Here is a 24,970-nt window from a genome sequence, read left to right as displayed (position 1 = left end):
ACCAGACTCTGCTCAGTGGTGCCCAGCGCCAGGGTGAGGGGCAACGGGCACAGACTGGAACACAGGAGGCTCCATCTGAACATGAGCAGAAACGTGTTTGCTGGGAGGTGCCAGAGCCTGGCCCAGGCTGCCCAGAGCGGCTGTGGAGTCTCCTCTGAGACATTCAAACCCCTGGGATCCTGTGTGATCTGCTCAGTGACCCTGCGCGAGCAGGTGGAGCTGGGGATCCACAGAGGTCCCTTCAACCCAGCCAGGCTGGGGCTCTGGGGTGAGAAGGTACCAGGACAGTTGTCCCTGTCCCTCCCTGCAGGAGCTGAAGTGACCAAGAGACACGGGGTGGCCGGTCACCCCCGAGCCCCTGCCAGACAACAGGGGCTGCAGCTGCTCCGAGTCCGTTTGGGCTCTGAAGAGGTTTAGATGGGCTCATAGATGGGGGGAAATGTTTAAAATGGCAAAACCCCCACGGCCAGGGGGAGGGATGGGAACAGGGGGAGGGATGGGAACAGGGGGAGGGATGGGGCCAGGGGGAGGCAGAGACACGCAGGGGCTTGTTCTGCTCTGTGTGTTCCGTGTGTACCTGCTGCTCTCCAACCCCAAGCGGGGGCCCCTCGCCGGGTGACTCCGGTGAGGGAGTTTGAGGCAAACGCGGAGCCAGATTCCAAAGTTCTGTATTTTTCAAAATAAAGATCACACGTTGTTTAGAGACAATCTACACAAGAGTTACAAAAAATAGTCGCCCAGGCATAAGCATACACAGGTTTGTTAATTATACACATATGGTTACAAGTGTGCTTGCAAAAAAGTTCATTGGAAATATACACAAGGCTCTGTAAATGTACACCGTGTAGTGTTACAATTCTATATTCAAACAAGGAAAATTGACAGTATGTTACATTCACTTACAAGTAGACAAAATGCAAAATACAGTTCATCTTCTGTACAAAAAGGGGAGGTGATTCACACTTTACAAGGTGAAAAGGGACTCTGATTGTAAGGAAAACCAGGGGTTCTGTACTTTTGCACTTTTTGTTTCTTACTGTCACAAAATAAGCAAAACATTACTTTTTAAGATTCAAAAAAACACTATTTGGAACTGAATCATTTCTGTAGAACATTTAGAAAGGATCGCTACCGTTAACTAGGTGACAAATAAAACCAAGCATTTATTCTTCCTTTAGACATTAACTAGGCTGTATAAAGAGAACATTTCCTTCAAAAGAAAAAATTTACTTCTGGTTGAAATTACAATTTACAATATACAACACTATATGCTACGACCATAAAAGGTGTGAATATACACTGAAATGCACAGGTTTTGCTAATTCTTTTTTCTTACCAAAAAACGGGTTTATGTCGATTCAAACTTCTCCACATTTACATTACAGAGGTTTACAAATGTACAATTGTACAGTCAGAAGTATGTTCCACTACTAGGGTACATTATAGATACAGATCAGACATCAAAACAAGAAAATACTACAAATTTTTATATATGTAAAGTCTACACCAAGTATACACTATATATTTATAGAAGCAAGACCAAAGCCGAGTTGGATTTGTTTTTCCTCATGCTAAATAATCAAGTTGTGTCTCTCCGGGTTGACAGAACAACCCGGGCGGGCGGGAACACCCCCCGCCCCGTTAAAACCGGCGGAGCCGCCCCCGCGCTTGCGCTAAAAACAAAGCATTCAAAACTTCCAAAACTTCATTTTCTCTTTTAACCGAAGCTTTAGCAAGTTGAATTTCTCTTTATAAACAGCGTTAAATGTGTCGTTTGCGCCATTTAACTAAAATTCCAACCTCTTGCTGACTTTTGACTAAAAGAACCCGGTATCCGCACAGATTTGCCCGCGAGGCAGATGAATTAAAAACGGTTTTTGTTTGTTTACCTCAAACCAACCACCCTGAAAGTTCCACATTTGGAATATAGATACAACAGTGAACAAAAATGTGGCCTTCCATGTACATTTGATACCTATGTACAAGTATTCTATACACCAGTAAAACAGCAGGGCAATTAGTTAATTAAAAAAAATAATTAGTACATGTTATGCATAATAAAATTAAAGAAATTTACAAAGGCTTTTTCTCTTTTCTTTTTTGTTTTAGCAGTTTAGCAACCAGAAAGGTTTCTAGGTGTACACTGGGATGTTGCCGGTTGCTGGTTGTAGGTGCGATGGCCAGGGAGCTCCCCCCACGGCGCCGCTTCAGATGATGCCGTTGGGGGGCCCGCAGATGGGCCCCAGGTCCACCCCGTTCTTCATGTAGTATTTCTCCAGCTTGGCCAGGATGTGTTTGCCGTAGGTGTATTTGCGCAGGGTGGCGATGTGAGGCCGGATCTAGGGGATAAAAGAAGGGGTGAGTGGGTCTTAGAACTGGATTTAGCGCCCTGCGGACGCTGAGTGAGCTCCGGGTGCCGGTCGGCAGCAGAGAGCGGAGGACGATAAAACGTTTGAACTATTAAAGCACCATTTGCAGTGATCACCTCCATTACCGTGACTCAAACCAATGTTCTGTAACTCACTGGTATTATTTTTAGGAGGACCTTCTGGTCAAGCAGGCGGCACCGTCTTGAGCCGAGTTACTGGAATCAAGGTGGATGGGGGTGTGCATGAGAACAAGGCTTGTCACACCATCAGGGAATGCCCTGAGCTGGGACCCACAGGACTATGGAGTCCAAGCGCTGTCCCTGCACAGGACACCCCACAGCTCACCCCGTGTGTCTGAGGACAGTGTCCAGTCTCCTGTTGAACACTGTCAGGTTGGGCAGTGACACCCCCCTGGGAGCCTGTCCAGTGTCCAGCACCTCTAGGGGCAGAACCTGTTCCTCGTGTCCCACCGACCCCAAGCAGGGTCCTCAGCCCCAATTTCAACACATCTGCTAAAAGCCCAAAGAGCTGCGGGCTGGAACTGCTGCAGGGAGGGGGTGCAGCGCGCCGGGGCTGAACTGCAGTTCAGTGCCTGAACCTGACAATTCACGTATTTATTCTAAGCAGAGCAGAGGTCTGGAAGCAAATTTCAGCCGCTCACAGCACTTTGGAGCAAAAGTCGCTGGCAACAGCACTAAGCCAGAGCCAAGGGCCGTCCCGGGCACAGCCCAGCAAGGAAAGGGGTTCTCACAGTAACATCCTTATGCTGCACAAGTTCTGGCCAGTTTCAGAGGAACGAGACATCAGAACAATTCATTTTCAGTACTAGATGAGAAATATCCCACACCAGCAACATGTTCACTCAATACCACAATTACAACGGAGTTTGGAGGCCGTGGGGAGGATGGGAGCAGCAGGTGGATGCACCATCGTGCCCAAGCTGAGCCAGGACTGGCCTAAAAGCCCAAGGGAAACCCGGCCCAAACTCGTCCTGCTGCACCAGCTCAGCCCTGAACCCTTTAAATTCCTATTTCAGCCCAAGGACCATCTTGTCATAATCAGAAACCGATGCCTTTGCCTCCCCCCGTTCCCTCCCCAAGCAGGTCTGGCTGCTGAGGGACGGGAAGCCCCCAGGCCCACCCCTCACTCTCCATCCATCCGCATTCTAACACCTCTACTTTTACTTTTTTAACTGACAGAACTGGCTGCTAAATTAATTTTTCTTTTTTTTCTAATAAAAGCGTTGTCTTTAACAATAACACAAACTGCTTGTTTGTGCTAATAGCAATTCTTACAATTCAAAAGCAGCAGTCGATACGCTCAATTTTCCCCGTGATTTCCCTCAGCTTAATGGCACTGAGATCTTCATCTTCAGCCGGTCCTGCCACCCCTGTTCTATTTCTGACAACCACACCGATAACCTCATTAGCATTTTATTCAAAAGACGTTGCTTGACGGGAAACAGAATGTGTCAGTGATGATCATTCATACCTTTCTTTTTAATACACATATCTATATATAGATTAGCAAAGCTACAGGTCACTCTGCTATAATTAAACTGCGTATATTCCTTTCCACACATTTTTATTTCATTATCTTCATCATTTCTTTTGGACTAATACAGATTTTGGGTTAAAATAACTACTCTGAATGATTCCTAAACCTATGAGTTAACCTCCGTGGAGACTGTTTCAGCTGCACCTATGCTGTTTATATACTGATCTATACTGTTTATATATTGATAACTGCCCTGTGTAGGTAAAAATCAGCACCTCTGCACAGAAAATATCCCCTCTTTTTACAAGAAAAAACATCACTTGCTGCATTTCACTCAAGGATTCTTAACTACACCTGATTTCATTGGGATTTCAGCACAGCTCCCTTAAAAATTAATATGGGTTTTCCAAGCCAGTATCAGTATTTTATTTCTACTCTGGCTGGTCCTTTTCTCAGAGTAACAGACCCTGAAACAACAGGACTGAAGAAAACAATCTCCGTTCCACTTCACATTAAAAGCCTATGTTTTTCATTTGTTATAAAGACCCACAGGTGTGACCTTTAAAGGCAGGAAAATGAAGACATAACCTGATTTTTAGCGGCTCTTGCCCCTGAGGCCGCAGGCACAGAGCGCTGGGAGGCAGGACTGGCAGCAGCGCATGCTTCATTCCAAAACATCTTCATTTTTGAAAAATATTAAGTCCTGAAACTGTTAGGCAGCCAAACACTGCAGCGTGATGCTGAAGTGTGGAAGTCTCTCCCCCAAACCGTGTTCAAAACTGAGAAACGGAGCATTTGATTAATGTCTCCAGGCTCAAATGTTAGAGAACACAAGCGTGGTGCCACCAAACGTCCCCAGCAGGGCTGCACGGCGGGACGGGGGTGACAAGGGCCGCGCTCGGGGTTTAGGCGCCGGGGTCTGGCTCGGCCACACAGAGCGCAGCAATCCGCTCTCATCAGCCCAGGCTGGTCTCAGAGAGGGCAAGAGTGTCGTCATCGCCAGCGCGTCCCCAGGCCGAGCCGGCGGCGCCGCCGCAGCCCAGCTCTCGCTGTTTCACCGGCGTTCGCTGCGCCACGCGCGCACAACTGGGTTACTGGGTCAGAAGAGATTGCTGGAAGCAACCAGCCAGTTTTAAGTCCAAACAGCATCTCGTGATTTCACATTTTCCTATTTCAGCTACTACTGAAATACTCGACTTTGAAATACCTCCGCTGTTAGGTAAATCTAATGGCAAAAGAAATCATCTCAGCCTTATTTTGGCAGTGACAAGCCTTACGTCCCCATGCATCGCCGGCAGCTGCTTACCTTGTGCATGACAATCTTCCGCTGCGCCGGTTCTGCCACATCGATCATCTTCTGTACCACGTAGTTGGCGTACTGATCTTTCATCATGGTGTATAAGGCACTGTGAGGGCCGTCGTTCATAGTGCACACCTCATCGATCAGCATGGCGCGCTCCGTGCGCGAGGCGTGGGTCACGCATTTCTCCACCACGTTGCTGGAAGAGCAGAAGAAGGACAATGTGTGAGCAGGCAACGTCTGCTGGGCTTTCCATCCGCCCCCGAGCGGACCTGTCACACTTCTGGCAAGGACGCAGCGTTTGGGAGAGAAGTTGTGCAACGTGAAACAGAACAGCAGTCCAAGACATTTGAGTGGGAATTTGGGTAAAGGACCAGTTTGGGTTTTATTTCACCCAAATGTGTGCAACGCTACAACGATGCTGTATTTGAGATCAGCATCTGCTCTCCCAGCGAGCCCGTCAGAGCAGCAGATGAGCTGTTCTTTGTTTTTCTCAGAGCTGGAGCACAACAGGAATGGAGGTCCAAGGTTAGAACAACAGGGAAATGCTTATTCAGGAACAAAAGATCTCAGCGAAGACAGAGAAATTCCACCATCCCGGAATGTATTAGATATTAGACTCTGCCCTCCGGAGAGCCAAGTTAAATACAGTATATGAAAGGGGATGGAGAGTTTTGCTGGTCTTATCTTCTGCATCCCTGACTGATAAAGCCACCGAGTGGTTTGCCACAAGTAGCTCCGCTTGGGGACACCCTACACTAATTAACGCTCCATCTGGAAAGAAGTTCAGGAAAAAAGAGCAAAGCAAGTCAGAGAGGCAGAATCTGAAATAACAACATTAATACCACACTCTTCTAATTCTTGTTAATGTTACACTTCCCTTGTGTCTGTGAGTATTAAAGCACTATTTTACTTTCATAAAAAGGGGGAACACGGAGCCTTTGAAGAGCTCAGCCTTCATGTTCAAATGGCTCAAAACACACACAAAAGGAATTTACAGATGTGGGAAGTATTACTGTGTCCTGACATCCACCGAGGTACCTGGGTTTTGCTGCCGGACTAACAACCTCAGACTGCTGCAGCTTCCCTAAGAGGATTTCATCACGCGTGTGTCTCAGGACGGCGAGACTCAGTGTACAAAAAGCACAGATTCCTCTGTGAAAAGGGGGGATGAAAAGAATCGTTGCTACATTGATGTCCCAAACTCCCCTGAGGCTTGACACAGCATCCCAGAGACAGCGAAATGCTCTTACGGCCTGTTATTATCCAGGGGATAAGGACCACTTAAAACCACCAAAATAAAACAAATACCACACAAAAAAAACCTCTTGGTCAAGTAGGAGAACTTGGACTAGAGCTACTCTTCCACACCTTCCTCCTCCTTCATTACAAGTAGAGCTTACCTTGCCAGCCACTCATCCCAGTGTACAGAGCATTCTGTTGATAAGCAACAAGTTATTTTCACCTCTTTTCCCCTCCCTACACCCCAACCCCAACTCCTGGGCAAGTCCAGCCCGTGTCGGTGCTCCCACGGGGTGCGGAGACTTTGAGGAACAAACTCATACCTCGCAAATTTGTGTTGACTCAACACGAGCACGTTGCCTCTGATTTCTGCTACAATCTTGCTCTTATCCTCAGGCCGACCATGTTCTAGTACATGCTGGATAACGTAGTTCCCATACTGATCCTGTTTGAGAGACAGAAGCGTGTGACAAACATGGACAGGAACTGTTAATGTCAAACAAGGTTCTTAGAGACATGGGTTAGTGCCAGAGTCAGGTTATGGTTGGACTCCATGATCCTGAGGGTCTCTTCCAGCTGAAATGATTCTCTGATTCTAATTAGCGAAGGTGCATTTCTTGTCTGCTACATTCTTCCCCATTCCTCCTCAGGAACAGGGTCCCTGTGTTCAGACAACCCCAGTAACAGCCCGAAACAGGCTGCCAGGAGCTTCTGAATACAAACCAGTAACCAAGAAACCTCTGCCAGCACCCACGTCCCCTTCCCCACACTGACCTGAACGAGCTGCTCGGTGTGTTGGTGAAGTTCCTCCAAGATGGGAAGGGTTTGCTCAGGAAGACAGTGCTCGAGGATCCTCTGGATCACGCGGCAGCCGTACGGGTGTGTAGACAACGCAAAAACCTGCGTTCAACACAGACAGGCAAGCACAGGCAGCGGCACATCTGTTAGTCTTTGCCAGTCCTAGAAACCTTTTGGAATTCAATGAACACACAGTGTTTTTCCCGAGCATGGCAGGTAACGCCGGCTTGCACGGCAGCTCCAGAGCGTCAACTGGAACCATCTGCCCCGGGACCAACAGGGCGATCGCGGGCCCACCACAGCCCTGCCTGTACCTCAGCTTCCCCACTCATGGAACACGGCAACCAGCGATAAAGCCTCTTGATTAATAAAAGGAACCCTGGGACAGCCAAGCATTATTAGAAGCTGTGTTAAAACGCAGTCTCAGAAAAATAAATCCAGCGTAATGTCCGCCAGCTACATATTTTAGGCTTTGTAAGAAATGGTATGAACCAGAAAGGCTAAAAATGCTCAGCAAAGGATTTTCTTCAACTATATGGATGTCTAAAAGCCTTAATTGCGCTTAGGAGAAGTGACAACAAAGAACCTTCTTTCTCATTGCTCAGGGATTACTAAATCCGCTGGTAAGAACATGACACATTTCATTACTGCTGCACAGTTTCCTGTGTAAAGCACAAAGTCCTATTTGGTTGCTTAAAATTAACAAAAGTAGCAAATCCGAGCACTGAAGTTAAACTGACAGTCTACAAATTTTTAATAACTACGGAGCAAACTGTGCAGGAAAACAGGACTTCAAGTGCAATTAACTGCAGAGAAACAGTCTTGAGGTGGTGAGTTTAATCTTTCACATGAAAGTTCAGATGAAACTGGGTCAAAGAAATGTCAGAGCCAGCAGCCGAGCTCCCGGGGCAGCTTCCGCCTCGCCCAGCTCCCCCGCGAACGTCCAAAGCAAAACTGCAACCAGCAAATCTGCTGAGCGAGTTTCCAGCTCAAATCCTGCTTGTTTCGACACAGCCAAGCAAGTCCCCACTTTGCCAGCTGGTCCAGGAGCAGCCGAACCAGTAAAGCCTGGTTCTTGCTGAAATAACCCCGGGCCGTCCTTGCACCCCTGTGGCTAAACCCTCAACACTTCAAAGTCTCCCTCCAAAGCCAATTAAGTTGAAAACGCCCAAACCAGTGATTTTTGTAATGGAAGACGAGCTGACTACAGGCAGAATAAAGGCAGTTACCCAGTGAATATCCAGGACATCAATTCAGGAGAGGATACAAGTAACTGCCCTTCTCCAGATGAAACTCATGGTTTTCCCCCAGTCCGGGGCCCTAGGGAAGCAGCAGCTCCCTAAGCTGTGCTCACAGAGAGGACCATAAAGTTTACTGCACCCATCCCAAAATTCTGCTCACCACTGTTACTATGAAGATGAATTAATAAGAGACTTGTTTTCCCCTCCATCAGTCAAAAAATACTTGATGTTCTAGGGCCACAGGTTTTTGCAAGGATGCTTCACTGTGAAATACCCGCACAAAAATGATAAGAGACGCAACCAAAGAGCTTCTGTCTCCCTGACGTTGCTGTGTAAAACCCTTCAACTGATGCTTGCTAAAATGCAAAAGAGTTGAACAAGTTATAGCCATTCTCATGCCATTCAAAGCAACGTGTAAGAACACAAAGAATGAGTCAGTGTCTTGCGGGAGGACTCACCTGCCCCTTAAAGGCGTCGATGATGAACTGCAGGGACTGAGGCTGCACACACTCGATGCATTTCTGCACCACGTGGTTCCCGTTCTGGTCTTTCACGCACTTGAGGACGTGGCCGTCCAGCTCCCGTACCATCTCATTCTATGGGGAGGAGAGAAACAAACAGAAAGCACCACCAGGATTCGCAGCTGGTAAATGCAAAGTTTGCACTGCTACTCAAGAATAGGGGAGGTATGAAGGATGCACCAGCGTATTTCCAACTGCAAGTTTTCCAGTGGCCAAGTGCTGAGAAAGAAAAATACTATTACCAAATAAAGGTGAAGCATTCCTTTCATTGAATGGGAGCTTCCTCTTCCAAGTACCTCAATTTAAGAAATGTTACCGATCCACAGCTTACTGTGCATCCCCCATTTCCTCCTCCGCCCCCTCAACGAAATCTAAAATGCCCAAACTTCACAAACTCTTCAGCTTCAGGTGTCACTAAAACGGGGTCTGCACTGGGATAAGACCTTGCCAGTATTTTACACAGGCAAGGTAAAACTGCACAGTAACTAAGGAATCCCAGCAGATAACGTTTAAATATGACTAATGCACCATACGCACAGGCTAAAAGCTCCACAATCAGGAAAGAGAATGTTATTTTTTGTGAATTTAACCATATTACAAACTGGCTGAGTTCAATTTTGCCACTGATACAAAATCAGGCATTTCAGGAGCACAAAGTACTCAAAAATAACTTTCTGGAGACAGAGCATTAGTAAATCCTCAGACCAGCAGTGCCAGAGTTTGGGCTGCAGCCCATCACCTGCTGACACGCTAAGGCACCAGCTTAGCCTAGGCCTGACCTAAAGGGAAAGCGTGCTCCTAAAGCCTCGTGCAGTTTAATTTAATAACCTACATTGAGATTCTTGCATTACCTTTCCCAACACCTTTATTAGCCAGCTCGCCTAGCACATTTTTCATCTGAGTTCCTTGCTGAAGCCCAGAGGAACTGCTTCATTAATGAGCTCTGGGCGGGACTGGCAATCAGCCGCAGCTCTGCAGTGCCGGGCCCGGCTCAACGGGAACCGGGACTCGTACATCTCACTCGGCACCAAAGTGGAATATTGACCCACATATCAAAGCAGTGATATCTCAACGAATATTAAAGACAAAACCCTGGCACTGCTTTCTTCAAGGGATTTAAAAATAACTTCTAATTCATTATCATCCCTCAGTTTCCCCTACGTACATAATTTGGTTTCAGGGAATTAACAGACAATCAACACCAGTACCAGTGAAGTGGAACAAGGAGATGACAACGAGACCCAAGAACAGCGTCACATACTTATCATGCACATGAAACATAACAAACATGCTATAAACCAAACCAAAAAAACACCAGCCACAAGAGGAACAGAAGGTCGGGGTTCTGGTCACCAAACGGCAAGAAACGTTAAACATCGAGAAGAAAGTTAAAATTGAGACTTACAATTACCTGCTGGTCTGGAGGAATGAACTCGAGGGCCTTCTGGATCACTCTGCAGCCGTACATCTGCAGAGCCAGGGACAGAACGTGCCCACGGATCCGCTCTGCCAGGGCCAACTTCTGTTCCAGGCTGCCAAACTGGGGAGACGAACACCAGTCAGCACAAGCGCAAAACCCTCCCGCGGCCAAGCGGCGCAGCAGCCCTCCCGCGCCCAGGCCTTACACAAGGAACAGCGCAGGATGTGGGCAGGCACAGGCCAGGCGGCTGCTGCACGTCTGCCAGATGCCTGAGAAACGCCAAAGGTGCTGCAGCCACCAAGGTGACAGGTGCCAGTTCACCGCCCCTGCATGGGGCTGCTGTAAAATTACTGGGATAAATGAACCACCAAGACTTGGTGGAGAAAGAATAGACCAGATTCAAGAAGGAGAGATGGGCATCTGCTCAACCTCCGGGTATGAAACCCAACACTGCCTTCCAGCAGATGCTCTTCAGTGGAAAAGTTTCTTGTGTTCCTAAATATGTGAGTGCTGACAGCTCAGCACAGCATCCCTGGAAAGTCCTGTTGGACCTACATCTCCTCGGTATGTTGCTATTTATTGCCACACCTTTCGCATCTCAAAGCAAAGTGTTACTTTTCGGATCAATCTTTACGAGTCTCGCACCTCAGTCACCCCAACAGGAAGGAGGGAACAGCCCGTGGGGAGGAGATGACATCAGTGTTCGCAGGTATCCACGGTTCTAGCCAAATAAGAGTTCCTATGAGCTTGTCCAGTATTTTAGGACAGCGGGCACCTAAGCAAGACTCGCAGGGGGCTGCACACTTACTTCGAAGAACTTCTGGATGACGTAATTTCCAAATACATCGACCATCAACTGATAGGCTGCCTGGAGGATCTCATTGAACACAAGCTGACGTTCCGCTGGGGTAGCGCGCTCCAGTTTCAGCTGAATAAACCTGAAAAATCAACACATCTGTTAATACAAATTCCTTTCAAAAGCTTTGTACACTAAGCTCTTGCAAAACAAAATATTAAGCCTACGCAGCAATAATCTGAAACCTCAGGGTGGTTGTGGCCAGGAGGCCCGTGGCCACACGTCATTGTCGATACCCCAAAAATCTCCTCATTCCAAGCAAATCAGATCTTAGAAGAGTAAATACATCAAGGTCTTGTGTCCAGACAGCTCTTTAAAATGAGTTTAACTATGCCAGCGGGACTAGGAGGCAAATTACAAAGCAAGCTCGATTTTAGAGGAGGAACTCCTGCTATCGCCACTGGTACCCAATACAAAGAAGGGTCAGAGTATCACATTACTTGGCTTTTCACACCTTTTCCCTGTTCTGCCTCTTTGCTTGAGGATGTGACGCAAATCCCTCAAAGAACAGCCGTTCTCAAAGCTCCCCCGGCACAGGCTTTCGAATCCCACCTGGACCCATGCTGATCCTGCGAGAACTCCATGATGTGCCCCGCGATCTCCCTCAGCTGTAAGTTGGGGTAGCGGTTGTTGCGGAAGTCCTCGAGCAGCCTGCTCCGGCCGGAGGGCATCACGTCGGACATGCCGTAGCGCAGGCGCGAGGAGGGGAAGAGCGTGCTGCTGGGGCTGAACAGGCTGGACGCGCTGCTCGCGCTGCGGTACTTGGCTTCGGCTCCCGGAGCAGCTGAGATGTAGCGGCCGCTTCCGTTCGTGAGCCCTCCTGCGAAAACCACCGGGATTTCACACACCATGAAACAAAGCTGCCGAGGGATTCGGTTTACTTCTAATTACCCCTTTTCCACCGCAATGGGTTTCCGACATGGTTCAACCAGGAAGTACGTATGTATCTCAGCTAAGCCCAGTGAACTGCCCCCAAAATAACTGCGATGGGGCCGTGCTCGAGCGCAGCTCTGTGGTGTTGGTAGGATCAGCTACAGATTCAGCAAAGAACAGACTGTAACAGCTTCTGTTCTTCGCTCTGTCAAAACTGTCTGTTATCAATTCCACTACTCGCTAACTTGCTGTTTCTAGTTACACCTTATCCTCCGTCCCCACGATTTTTGGAGCTTGCTGCTGTGCAAGGGACGGATAGAAGAGATGCACACTGAGGCTGGGCACAGAATTGAGAGAGATAAGAAAAAGGCAGCAAGGACTACAAAAATTTTTGATAGGAAAAACAAACCACTATTAAATACAGGTAACAATAAATTAGAAACAATAAATACTTTTAAAAATCCTTTGCTTTCACAAATGCCCTACAGATTTCCATCCACACTAAGACAGTGATGGGTATGGGGAACAGGTAACACTCCACCACACAGTTTGCAAACTGCGAGACTTGACAGGAACCAAATTAAACCTTTAAACAGTTTCCTTGCCTATAACTGTTGGAAATGTGCTGAGAGCTCTAGCAGAGAGCTCTCCCCTCTCTCGCAGGGCTCGGGTTCCCTCTGCTGGTCACAGGCCGCAAGGATTCCTTGAGCCAATGTGGTTTTTCCCGGGTGGGACAAAGTGCTCCCAGGAAAAAGCTCCAATGGCATGGGAACCTGAGAAGCCAACATGAGGCAGCGAGGACAGACCGCCCAAAGAACACAAAAGCTTCCAGAAGTCTCTGCTAAGAAGGGCAGAGCTTCAGGGCGAACGTCGGTAGAGCTGTCTGCAAAGAGAACAGAGCCCGTCCTGGCAGCTGCGCATGAGCGGCTGCAATAAAAATATTAAGTGAAATAAAATAAAAAAGAGCGGAGTGAACTGCACCTCTAAGCCATCAGCTTTTAGGGATACTAGGGTGGAATAAAGGGGCAAAAACCCAAAAGAAGAGACAGGACTCCTGGAAGAGTGTCTGGGATATGCCAGGAAAATTGAGATCTGGGAAGGACAAAGCACAGACTCTATCTTGGGGGCCCTGAGGCGGACGTGTCACTGACTCACACCATAACAACTGAGCCTATTCTGAAATGGAAACTCATCTTCTCCGTGCTCACTGGGACACTGCAGATGGACATTAACCTGAATTACTGACTTCAGGGAAAGAAAAGGACGAGCCAAAAAGAAAACCGCGGGGAGCAGCGGGTGTCTCAGCCGTGGTGGTCACGTCTCTGTACCAAGGGACAGCGGCTCAGGCTCTTACCCAGGTTTAAACTTGAAGATGATCCGTGTGAAGACAAGGAAGGCGGTGGAGTCTGGGAGTGGCCGGGTCCCTGGCTGGGCAGGGGCATCCCCACGGGGCCAGGAGACGAGGAGAAGCCAAGGCCGTTATAAAAACTGTGTCCGATGGGTGTCAAACTGCTGGACGTTCTCTTGTACAGGTCGCTGCTCCCGGTCAGGGAGTCCCGGCGGGAGCCGCTGCCCGTGTTGGAGTTCGCAACTGCAAAGAGGAAAAGAGAATGAGGTGATGTCGATAAACTGCCCGGGCCAACAGTCAGTACAACAGCCCCTTCTGACCTCCCTGCTCCAGGCTGGGGTTTTCCTAAGGGTGCTGCATGTGCCCAAGTGAAATGCACTCATTAAAACCATGTAGTCAATGATTGAGCAGAAATCCCCGATTTAAAAAATTAGCTTTGTATTTAGAGTTTTGTAGCTTTTATACCAACAGAATACATCCAGAAATACAGCTCCAAACATCTAGAAATTCAGGAAGATCAACAAGATATGAATCTACCTAAAGGAAGCGACAGAACAAAACGCCAGCGAACATTTAGGCTTTGGGAAACAAACACTTGGCGCTTTGCTGCCGAACCTTCCGAAGGTCTGTGTACTGCAGAGCTCCTTCCCCCTAAGCCTATCACTTGGTTTAACAGAAGATATTAGATCACTTAGATTAACAGAAGATATTAGATCACCCTACAAGCACTGCCTCGTATTTATTCTTTGGCCATTAGAGCTAAAACAAACCCAACACGAGATCTTATCTGCTCATGTTTACTTAAGAGCATGTACAGCTTCGTGTACATTAACTTGAAATCCTTGTGCTCACCTTTCATTATATCAGAAAACAGTTCCTGTTTGCACCAAGCTTTATTGGGATGGAAATCAGAATTCGATTTAACACACACCCCCAGCGTCTTTTGAAGAGTTCTCTTGACAGTCTAATACAAACTCTCTAAATGCACTGCCAACTCGAGAAAAAAATCAATTTTGCATTAAAATCTTGTTTAATAAATAGTGAAATTGTTAACTGTAATGAACTGATCGTTTGTCATGACTGCACACAAGGTCTAGAAGCAACGGCCTCACGTTTTTATTCATTGATTGAGGCAAAACAAGTTTGTGCATCTTGGCATTGAGCAAACTACTAATTGAATTCAATTAGTTAAATACAGTGAAGTGAAAGAAGTGGATGTTGTGTTTACCTGAGTCCATGAGGGTCCCAATTCTCAGGCTGGGTTTAAGAAAACTATTTAGAACAACTTTTATTTAAAACTGGTTTGATGCAGTAACAGTACGTCCTTTGGTCTCCTATGGCGGAGCAAGTTCAAAAGGCACGTTTTAACTTGCCCTGCACACTGATGAAAGCAGTGCAGTTCAGGACATAATTACTACCTCTGAGACTAAGCAGTAATTAAAACAATTGTTCTGCTTCAAAAAAACAAACCCACAGACACCTTCGGGTTTGCTTCTTTCTGAAAAAACAACAAAAAATATCTTTGTCTCCAGCTGCCTAATTGCAACCAGTGAGTGACTTGGTGTGTGATAGAAACAATCCCCAGAATAGAGCACAAAAACCACCTCAGATCAGCTTTTTGAAAATCACGAAAAGTTACTTGGGTATTTTTCTGAGGTAAGACTTGGCACAGGGGTGGACAGCACCCCGGAGCCCCTTCCTGTCGGTCCAGTACCACCAAGCACACGCAGGGAAAGGCAAAGAAACTCAAAGCTGCTTAAAAACTTCATCTGTGGCAACGCAGCAGGTGAGGGGCTGGAGCACAATGTGATGGAGACTGAGGGACCTGGGGGTTCAGCTGGAGAACAGGAGCTGAGGGGAGACCTTCTGATCTCTGAACTGCCTGAAAGGAGCTTGGAGCCAGGGAGGTCGGGCTCTGCTCCCCAGGAACAAGCGCCAGGAGCAGAGGAAACGGCCTCAAGTTGCGCCAGGGGAGGTTGAGGTTGGATTTAGGAACAATTTGTTCCCCAAAGGGCTGTGGGGCATTGGAACAGGCTGCCCAGGGCAGTGCTGGAGTCACCAGCCCTGGAGGGCTGGACATGGAGATGAGGGTCTCAGGACATGGGACAGGGGTGGGCTATGGTTGGACTCAATGATCCTGAGGGTCTTTTCCAACCAACACGATCCTATGATTTTAAGAACAATAACGTGTACAACAAAACAAATTAATTACTTTGGTACTTCTAACATAACATCTATTAAGTTCCACCAGAAAGTGCTGCAGCTTTTGAAAGCCAAAGTAGTCCCCAAAGGAAAACTTGCACTTGACCTGAGCGCAGCAGCTCCGTGCACCAGCGGTTCACCAGGCACCACCTGTATTTGGAGCCACCCGCTTCACTCTTTCTTCCCCCACAAAGGAGCCGCTGTTCTCACCTGCGGTCCCAAAGCCGCCCAGCGCAGAGCCCAGCGTGGCACCCAGAGAGCTGCTGCTCCCGAAGCCCAGGGAGGTGTTGGCAGGCTGGGCAGAGCCCTGCGAGAAGAGGGAGCTGCTCTGGGAGTTGCTGCTGAGCGAGTTGCCGTAGAAGGAGCTGGATGCCAGGTTGTTGGTGGGCTGCTGCTGCGGCTGGGGCTGTGGCTGCTGCGTTCCCAGAGGCCGAAATGGTCCGTTTGTCGTTCCTGCCAGGCCGCCCGCTGCGCCGTTGGCTGAAGCTGCAGCCGCTGCAACCGCTGGAGAGAAAGTAATTGGAAGCACACACAGAAAAATTCATTTTCGTAGCAGCTTCAGAAGTTAAAACTTCGGTTCCTTTTATTTACTATGGATTCTTTTTCTTTCAGGATGAAAACGTCCCTTTCACCAACTCTCTTCACTTTGTATCTGAGCTCTACAGAGCCGCTGAATATCAGCAATGCCTGGTCATCACTGGCTCGTACAGCTACACACAGCAAACACACAACAACGTTCCCTTTCTCCTGGGATCTGAGATTCAAGTCAATACAGCCCCACGCGTAGCAATATCCATCTAAGAGACATACATTTTGAAATGAGTAAAACTGTCCTTCAGTGCGCGAAACGCGATCCTGCGGTGCTAAGAACATCAAAACCAAGAACTTTTGTCTTTCAGCCAGTTCCAAAGTAACAAAAAAGCAAAATAAACAAGAGCTACAAGGAAACAACTAAAAGGCCCATGTTGTAATCTGTTACTAACACTGCAAGGGCTGCTCACACGCAGAGATTCGGGCTGTAAAATTTCTCCTAAAGCCCTGAACTCCCCAAGAACCCTAATAAACCCCAAACAACCCACGACAAAGACCACTCACGTACCATTTTACACAAGCCAGGTGATCATCTGAGAGCTCTAGTCAGGCTAAAACCTTTCATTACATGGGAAACTAGATGCTAGCAAACAAAATTTAAATAACTGTCATACGAAACTCCGCAAAATAGCAGAGCTGGTGCGCCGCTGCCTCTGGGAGGCTGCTCGGGAGGCTCAGCACACTGTGAGCACAGAGGAGTTCTCAACAAACCCCGCGACGGGTCTCAGTGAGGGCAAGTGTGTCATCACAGCCGGAGCCCCGCAGGTTCAGGGTCACCCTCCACGGAGACGGGGCAGATTGTCACGATCCCCCCGTCGGGACGGGCCGGGACTCACCTGCCTGCGCGGCCGAGGAGCTGATGATGACGGGGGCGGGGGCCACCAGGCGGACGGGGGCGCCCAGCCCGTTCCGGGCCCCCGCGTTCACCACCAGAGCACCCGTTTGGTCGTAGTAAGCGGCAGGAGCCAGCACGGGGTAACCTGGGGAGGCAAAGCACAGACGCAGGGTAAAGCAGCGAACAACGCGACAGGCGGCGGATCAGCCGTCTTCAGGCGAGCACAGCACAGTGAGATTGTCAAAGGAAAATCTGAATGGAAAAAGCAGCAACAGCTTTGCTTCTGTATTAACAGTCCACAACTTCACACTGGTAAGACTTCCAGGTACAAAAGACTTATTTTCTCACATTCTTATGCCACAAAAAATGCCACGTACCAACCATGTGACACTTTCAGCACGGAGACCTGAGGTCAAAATAATCCTCTTTTCTTACATTTGAGCAGCAGGACATACTTGTACATTATTCAAAAAAATCCTTAAGTTTGCCCTTTGCCATTAAAACAATATTCTGTATAACTGCATGTCAAAAGCATTTGTACCACACGGCCTCATGGATCAGAGTTAAAATTCAGGCAGTAGCTGTTCTCTTGAAACCCCTAAATTACAGTAAACCCAGCTTCCTTTTATTAATTCTCTTGTTTTTAAGCCACTAGTATTGGCCTGGAAGAAATTATGAAGAGCAAGTCCTTATCCTGTTAAAGTCAAACACCTGGCAGGGATGGGAAGACAAGGCTAATGAACGGGACTAAGACAGCTCTGAGGTTTTAGCACAAAGATCACATAAGCTAGCATGATCCACAGAGAAAGCTGAAAGCAATTTCCAATAGGAGCCATCAATTTTTTTGGATGCGCAAGCAACTAATGCACTCGTACAGCAATACGGTTGATAACATTTGTTTCCATCTGTGGCAAAAGGACCTAAACCCTGATTTAAGTTAAATGCCGCACTGGTAGTTAGGGTCACATCTAACAGCCTCTTGAAAATGGCATCTAAGCCCACAGGTTAACACCGAAAAACAATAGAAACAAAACCGTGCTGCACGCCAGGCAGAGGTGCCAGCACAGAGACAGGACGCCACTGCCTGAGCTGTCCTGGGCACGGGGAAGCTGCAGCCCTACCCGGCATCCCGGCCGCCAGCCCCTGGCCGAAGGCGAGCGCAGAGTTGACGGCGGCGGCGGCCACCAGCGGATCGGTCTGCTGGCCCTGCTGGTTCTGGTTGGGGGTCAGAGGACGCTGGCTGGCTCCTCCGCGCAGAACCTGCGGAACAGAGAGGAACATGGCAGCGCTCCGGTGAGCCGGGGCCGCAGGAGCAAGCCGCAGTCACCACACACAGCAGCAATCTAGTGGAAGTTCTCGCATGCAACGGCAGCTTTGCCACAACTAGAGTGAGACAACCCGTACCCTTTACCCTGGACAGAGCTGCCTTGGCCATCACAAACCTTCACATGGGTAAATGCAGAAGACTCCATTTAAATAATACACCCCCTCTCTGGCTTACTGAGCAGAATCTGGAAATGCTCCATCATCTGACCTCTTTCATTTCTTGATATACCTGCCATAATCAGCCCTTGGTTTCACAGCCGTCTGGCCCAGCCCAGAGAACATTTGGTCTGTGCCATGACAGCACTGAGCAGAAACCTTAAAAAGCCCAATGGAGGAGCTGGGGGCTGATGACACGAGGTGACACGGGTTCTTCCAAGCTGCCAGCCCCCGTAGAAAACAGCGACCCAGTGACATGACACTTACTCATCGGAAACAATGACCAGAGATCACACACTGTCTTTTACACGCGGCTCTTGTGGTTGAAGCGCAAAGGGACAACGGCAAACTGCCCTTTCTGTAATGACCTGTGCCAGATCATTTTGCTTTGCAAAAGCCTTTTACTCCAAGTGGTGATGGAACAACCTGCACCCACAACAAGGTCAGCTTATTCAAACAGCCGTCCTTTGGCTCTCCATCTGCTAAAAGTAACATTCTGTGCCACCTCATAAAGTTATTCAAAGGAAAAAATGACTTTGTGCACTGGGAGACTGCGAGATGATGCTGAATTTAAGTGACATGTTGGTGTGTGCTGTCGCTGTTACAGCCTGAACGTGAACTCTGTACACAGACACCGTGTCAGGGCAGCGGGCAGGATCCATGCGACGGGTGGCAGGCTGCAGGAAGGCAAACACTGGTGTTTTTTATAGATATGCTGTTAAGACGCTGTAAGCATCACAAATCAACTGTCCATAACCATCGCTGTAGGGTTCCAAAATATTTGCCTCAGCACTTCTTAGAAAAATTTCATCCAAAAAATATATACCATATCCTCTTACGGATGGAAGGTTTGCACTAAAAACAATACCATGAACCCGACTCATGCTCGTTTCATGGCTATAAAAGTAATAAAAAAAAATATTTAAAAGCCTACTGATGATTGCTGGTTTTACTGTAACAGCCTGAGCCCTGGCAGCGGCTCTCTGAGCACACACCTTCCGTACGGTGAGGCTCCTGCTTTGAATGCCAAAGCAGAAATGGCTCTGAGACGCTCCTAGCGCTGTGCTAACCGCGCGCACGGGTACGTGCAGCAGCTCCGGGACCTGCCGGCTGGGGAGGTTTGATCATTAACTGGGCCAGCAGCAAAGTGTTCTCCAGAACTGTGGTGTGAAACATCCCTGCTGTTATTGTCCGAGTTTCCTCCTTCTGCTCCAGCAGCCACTTGATTCACATTTGTGTTTTCTGCATCAGATTGTACAGCTATGAATAAACACCAGACCTTTAAAATGCTTATTCTACCTAAGCGAAGTTAGGAAAATTAACCTCGTTAAATTCCAAGTATAGAAGAAAGAAGAAAATTACGCAACGATTCAACCCAAAGAAGTGCAACAATTTTCAACAGAAAATAAGCTCGGGACGGGCGCGCCTGGCCGCGCGGGGCCCGCGCCTTACCTGCTGCTGGCCCTGCTGGCCCTGCTGCGTGCTCTGCTGGCTGGCAGAGTTGGTGGCGGCGGCGGCGGCGGCCGCTTGCTGCTGGAACAGGCTGGCGGGGTAAACGCCCCAGGGCGTAACTCCATAGTACTGGTGAGGGACCACGGCCGGGCCTGAAACAACAAGGGAACCGTCAGTGTCACAAAAATACCCGCCGCTCCTCTCGGGGTTAATGAATCCATCACCAGGCGAGGGCTTAAAATCCTTTGCAAATACAGAGGGATCCTGTCATTTGTATTTTTTAAAAGCTTAGAAGTCAAACCTGAAATTTCACCTTTACTGGTTTTTACCTTTTTGGGTGAGGCCAAATTCTGCTACCAGTGATCCTGTTGAAATCCCATGTTCCTACAGCTGTACCCTAATTTTATAGTGAAGGAACAAAACTTCCTAACCAAAAGAGAAGGAAACTTGTTTAAGCACAGATATACAAGTCTCTCCTAATCTCGGCTGACACTCAGAGCTCAATAACATCTATATTTAGCTCCCCAATCAATTTTTAAAACCTCTTTGCATCTGGATAGCATTGAGTACTTAAAATACTATTTTCTAGTCATTCAGTCGCACTTTGCATCAGCAAACCACCGCAAAAGAGGCTGCGTGATCCTGTATGATCCTGCATCTTTTCACATCCCCTCCTCAAACTTAAGAGGTTTAAAAAAATATTAAAAAATCTCGGAGAGCACCAGAAAAAGCGCCCGCTGAAGATTCCGTGTGGTTTATCGAGTCTCAGGACACCGCACGTTTAATTTGGTGGGAGCAGAACAGCAGCCTATATCCTTCAATAATTGCAGCTGGCAGAACGCTGAGCTCGCTGCGCTGAACCGCGGGTCCCTCCCACCGCATCACACCGAGGCGAATCCAATAATACTTTTTAATATGTCTGTTCTGTACCATTTGGAAAGGTCAGCAGAAAAGCAGAAACATCTCCTTTGCTTTTCAAATACATCACCTGTCCCACGGGCTCCTGCCCTTATAGCACGATGGCCTTTTGAAGGTAAAGTGCCACGGTCATTATTTGACACTGGAGAATAAACAAGTTTTTAAGTGAATTTGAAGCACACACTTGCTCTTATATGAAGTAAAAACAGCTTCTATTTTAAGAGAGTTCTAACCAAGTAATCTTATATTGCTGTTAGTTAGGTCTTACGGTAAGATACTGCAAGGAGAACAAGTGTAACACAGGCACAAAATACAACTATTTGCCCAAAGAGACTTAAAAACTATTGTCCCAAAAATGAGGGATGACGGTAAAAAGAGAGAGGCAAAAGGCCACCACGTAGTGTAAGCCCGGCTGTGGCAAAGGGGAAAGCCAGGACGTGCGTGTGTCTCAAACGAGCTGCTCCGCAATGCAAAAGCAATTCGCTGTGCAACAGACTGGATTTCAACAACCAACGCTGCAGAGGCGCGGCTACACCTCAACACACTCATCTCATATTCAACATCAAATATTAAATTCATATTTCAGAAGTGTCAGAGTTACTCTCCTTTTGGTTTTAACCATGCTGCTTTCCCCAGTTCAGGCCTTCGGGGGGTCAGTGACACGCGGGCCCAGCAGGAGATGTTGTTACACAACAGCCTGTTTCTAACACCAGGCGCTTCAACACGTGCGCAACAGTCGGATTTGTCCCTCGCACTAAAGCTCAGCCACGAAATCCCCCCTCGCTGGCTTTCCTGTCTCTCGTCAGAAGGCGACTCGTCTGCTCGCTCCGGGTTCTGTCTCGGAGCAGCAGCCACACGTTTCTTACCCCCCCGGGAATTCCTGTGCAGGGGTAGTAAATTAAAACAAAAAAAGCTACAGAAAACTCATCGGTCCCACTATGGTAGTGGCCATCTTGACCTAAGTAATTACAGACACAGAGCTAATTGGTGGATTATAACCTGTTTACATTCATGCAGATGAGATGCCAGCTGCAGATCCTGCACTCCACAGGAAAATAGCTGCAACTGCTCCGCTTCATGCAAATAATTAGTCTGTGTTTGCCCTCAGGCTATCGGGCAATTGCTGCAATACCATTTATCTGGGCAAAATCTGGGCACCTCTCTGGCTTATTTTAATCTCAGTTCTAATTATCAAACAAGCGTAGTCTAGATGAGGTTTTTTTCCTAGTTAGAGGTTGCTCATCAGATCTGCCAAAGCCTCAGGTGTTTAACAGAAGAAGAGGCACAAAGTCTTTGAAGTTTGCAGGCAGCAGGGCTTGAAAGAGCTGCGAGTCTGGCTCAGCTCCTCTGAGCGCGAGTGGGCTCATTACCGAACAGCGTTCTCAGTGAGGGCAAGTGTGTCATCATCGCCAGACTCGGAGAAACGCGCTCCGTGCCTCCTCACTTCAGCAGAGACTGCACCTGCTTTTACACTTATTAAAGATACACATATATAAGAAAATAAAAGCCATTCTAGAGCCTTTGAAATCAAATATTCCCACTACTACGTCTCCACGCTGGCCACAGACACCCACAAATATTCCTTTCAAGCAACATTAGCAAAACCATCTGTAAGTGTGTTCATAACCAACTGCTGTGCCTTGGTGCCGCAGGGGCCGCCGGCAGCCGAACCGCTGTCGGCAGAACGGCCCGCTGGCCCAGGACCAGCACCGAGACAGCACCAGCTCCAACAGCCACGAGAACCTCGCGGCTGAAAACGCAAACGCATCTGCAAATAGCGACTTTATCAATCACCAGCGACTTGTGAGCCGATGGCTTCCCAATTCCTCACCGTGGGTATCCAAATGGTGTCTTTGTAGGGCCGGGGTGTGAGAAAGGGCTGAGCTCACCGGCCAGCCCATGCAAACCCAACCAGCCAGCGCTGGGGCAGATCCCGAAAAGCAGAGGCGGCCGCGTAGGACCGCGCCCCCGCAGCTGGAACAGCCAGCACCAAGGGAACGAGGCTGCTAAAAACCCCAAAAACGGAGCGGCACCGTGCAGACACAACCAGCCCAACCCCACCTGCAGCCCAGGAGCACCGCGTGCCTTCCTCCTGTATGCAGATTATTCCAGCACCCACTTCTCTACAAAGAGCAGAAACACTTTTCTACCCATAATACACCACCTGAGGGAACCAACATTTCCCAACACGACTCACCAAAGGCGAGATTTCCTCTCTTTTGAGCGACATCTGTCTCCAATGATAAAGGCAATTTCCCATCACTTTTTAAAGACAGGAGTATCCTCCCCACACGCTTCAAACTCACAATTGATTTTTCTTCTTGAGTCTGGGAAGGCCCTCCCTCTGCATTCAGATTTGTTCTGTAAAATGCTACTATTGCTGGGAAGCAGAGACTATTATCACAGGGCTGACAGCCTCACAATCACGTAAAAGGTGCCGTAACGGCAGAATCTTAATTGACAGAATTATCTCTGCCATCAAACACACACGTTTCCCCTCCGCTTTAGGTGTAACTGTGAGCAATAAACCACCAACAACTCTAAACTTAGTTCTTCTATCTCATAAACTTTTCCAGTCCTCCCGATTTATCCCTCTCGTACGCATCGGGGAGGTCTTCTGACTTCATACATCATCCTACATGTTTGCCCATGCCCTTTCAGTCATGACAGAGAAAACACCTCCAGAACTGCTGCGTCCAGCGAGAACTGCTGCTTCTCCTCCATCAAACAGCAGTGAGGTTCGTTATGGGCCGTTTCCAGCCGTCAGGGTCCGCAGCCCAGTGAGATGGGCGAAGTCCCTCGTGTTTCTCAGGGCTGTAACACCGAGTGCATTGCGGCACATTATACATCCTTTTCTTTTGCTTTCCAGAGTCATAAAGATTAAAAATCATTCAAGTAGAGATCCTGATGCCAAGTTTTGGGATGCTTTAGGTATCCTGGGGTATGTTATTCCCCAGTTCCAATTTATACGGCCTCAATCAGATATCAGGCAGCTGCAATGCTGCCGAGAAAAAGGGGAAAAATAAAGCGGTTGTTGCTGGCACAGTCGCTGTTTGCGAGAGATCTGGAGGCAGTTACGTGTGGGCTTTCTATGGCATCAAGACGCTGACCCCTGCTCCGCTGAACTGCAGTGCGGTCCTGAAGGAGCAGCAGCGGCTTCAGGAGTGCGGAGGTGACGCAGAAGGGTCATCAGAATCCTCTTTTCCTGGTATTCGCTCCCAAAGCGCCTCCTGTGACTCCAGCTGGAACCGCTGTCGCTCTGGCACCTCTTCCCCGCTAAGTCCTGCTGCAGCCTCCTCCTTGTATCTGTCACCAGAGTTGGGGTCATTCATTCGCTGCCACACATTCATCATCACATGAGAGTTTATCGACCCCTGGACTATTAGAAATATCCTTGTACTCCGGCTCTTGGCTTTCTGCCATTTAATCACAGCATCATCTGTTTGCCAACACCACGTTGTTACCTAATCTCGCACTGTTACTCTGCAATCAGCATGCAAAATTCACAACAGCCAAAAAGTCCAAAGCTCATATTCCAGTTACAATCTCGATGCTTTACATCCTTCCATATGATCCACTAAAAACACCATCTGACTGCGTAACAGTTGCTGAAATCCCATTCCAGAGCTTGACCTGATACTGGTCTCAAAGCTTAATGGCGAAGCAGCGGTTATGTAAGAACTGCTAAACACGCCAAAAAACTCACGTACCAAACGCCAGCGCCGCCTAGCAGAACGTGATATCCACGTCCAACCAACCTGTGACGGGTGTGATTTGGTACAAGTGATGTGCTGCGAGGATGCGAGCTGTAAGCAGAGGGTGGCAACAGCTTGCAGACTCCACTGAAAACCGAAAAACTACTCTGAACCAAGCAGGTTTTGTTTAAAATGTGGAAGATTTCCCTTCCCGGTGGCTCACAGAAAGAAAAGCGTGGCTATAAAGATGTTCTCCTGAAAGTGCATTCATCCTTTGTCCTCAACGCTTAGGCAAGAACTTTATGGCACACGCAGCGAAAGTTCAATGTA

The 24,970-nt window shown here is 48.2% G+C and overlaps 1 protein-coding gene across 11 annotated transcripts in view; it reads right to left on the bottom strand.

Moving 5' to 3' along the window:
* Positions 1–652: 652 nt before the first annotated feature.
* The window catches only part of PUM1 (pumilio RNA binding family member 1), a 55,190-nt gene continuing 30,872 nt past the window's right edge, over positions 653–24,970 (bottom strand). For 9 of the 11 annotated variants that reach the window (XM_080357450.1, XM_080357455.1, XM_080357456.1 and 6 more), the window contains 13 exons: positions 20,028–20,179; positions 18,215–18,353; positions 17,095–17,238; positions 15,878–16,171; positions 13,472–13,708; positions 11,797–12,064; positions 11,197–11,326; positions 10,374–10,508; positions 8,906–9,043; positions 7,183–7,308; positions 6,732–6,853; positions 5,173–5,365; positions 653–2,339 (listed from right to left, as the gene is read on the bottom strand). In XM_080357450.1, coding sequence (XP_080213576.1) covers positions 2,208–2,339; positions 5,173–5,365; positions 6,732–6,853; positions 7,183–7,308; positions 8,906–9,043; positions 10,374–10,508; positions 11,197–11,326; positions 11,797–12,064; positions 13,472–13,708; positions 15,878–16,171; positions 17,095–17,238; positions 18,215–18,353; positions 20,028–20,179 — 2,210 coding nt within the window. In that variant the 3' untranslated portion in view covers positions 653–2,207. The remainder of the gene's footprint in view (positions 2,340–5,172; positions 5,366–6,731; positions 6,854–7,182; positions 7,309–8,905; positions 9,044–10,373; positions 10,509–11,196; positions 11,327–11,796; positions 12,065–13,471; positions 13,709–15,877; positions 16,172–17,094; positions 17,239–18,214; positions 18,354–20,027; positions 20,180–24,970) is intronic. The other 2 variants (XM_080357454.1, XM_080357457.1) reach the window with 1 other exon arrangement.

Source organism: Nesoenas mayeri (genome assembly GCF_963082525.1).
Source record: "Nesoenas mayeri genome assembly, chromosome: 21".
NCBI classification, from domain to species: Eukaryota; Metazoa; Chordata; class Aves; order Columbiformes; family Columbidae; genus Nesoenas; species Nesoenas mayeri.
The sequence above is the reverse complement of the archived record's forward strand: the minus strand, read 5'-3'. Positions and strand labels throughout refer to the sequence as shown.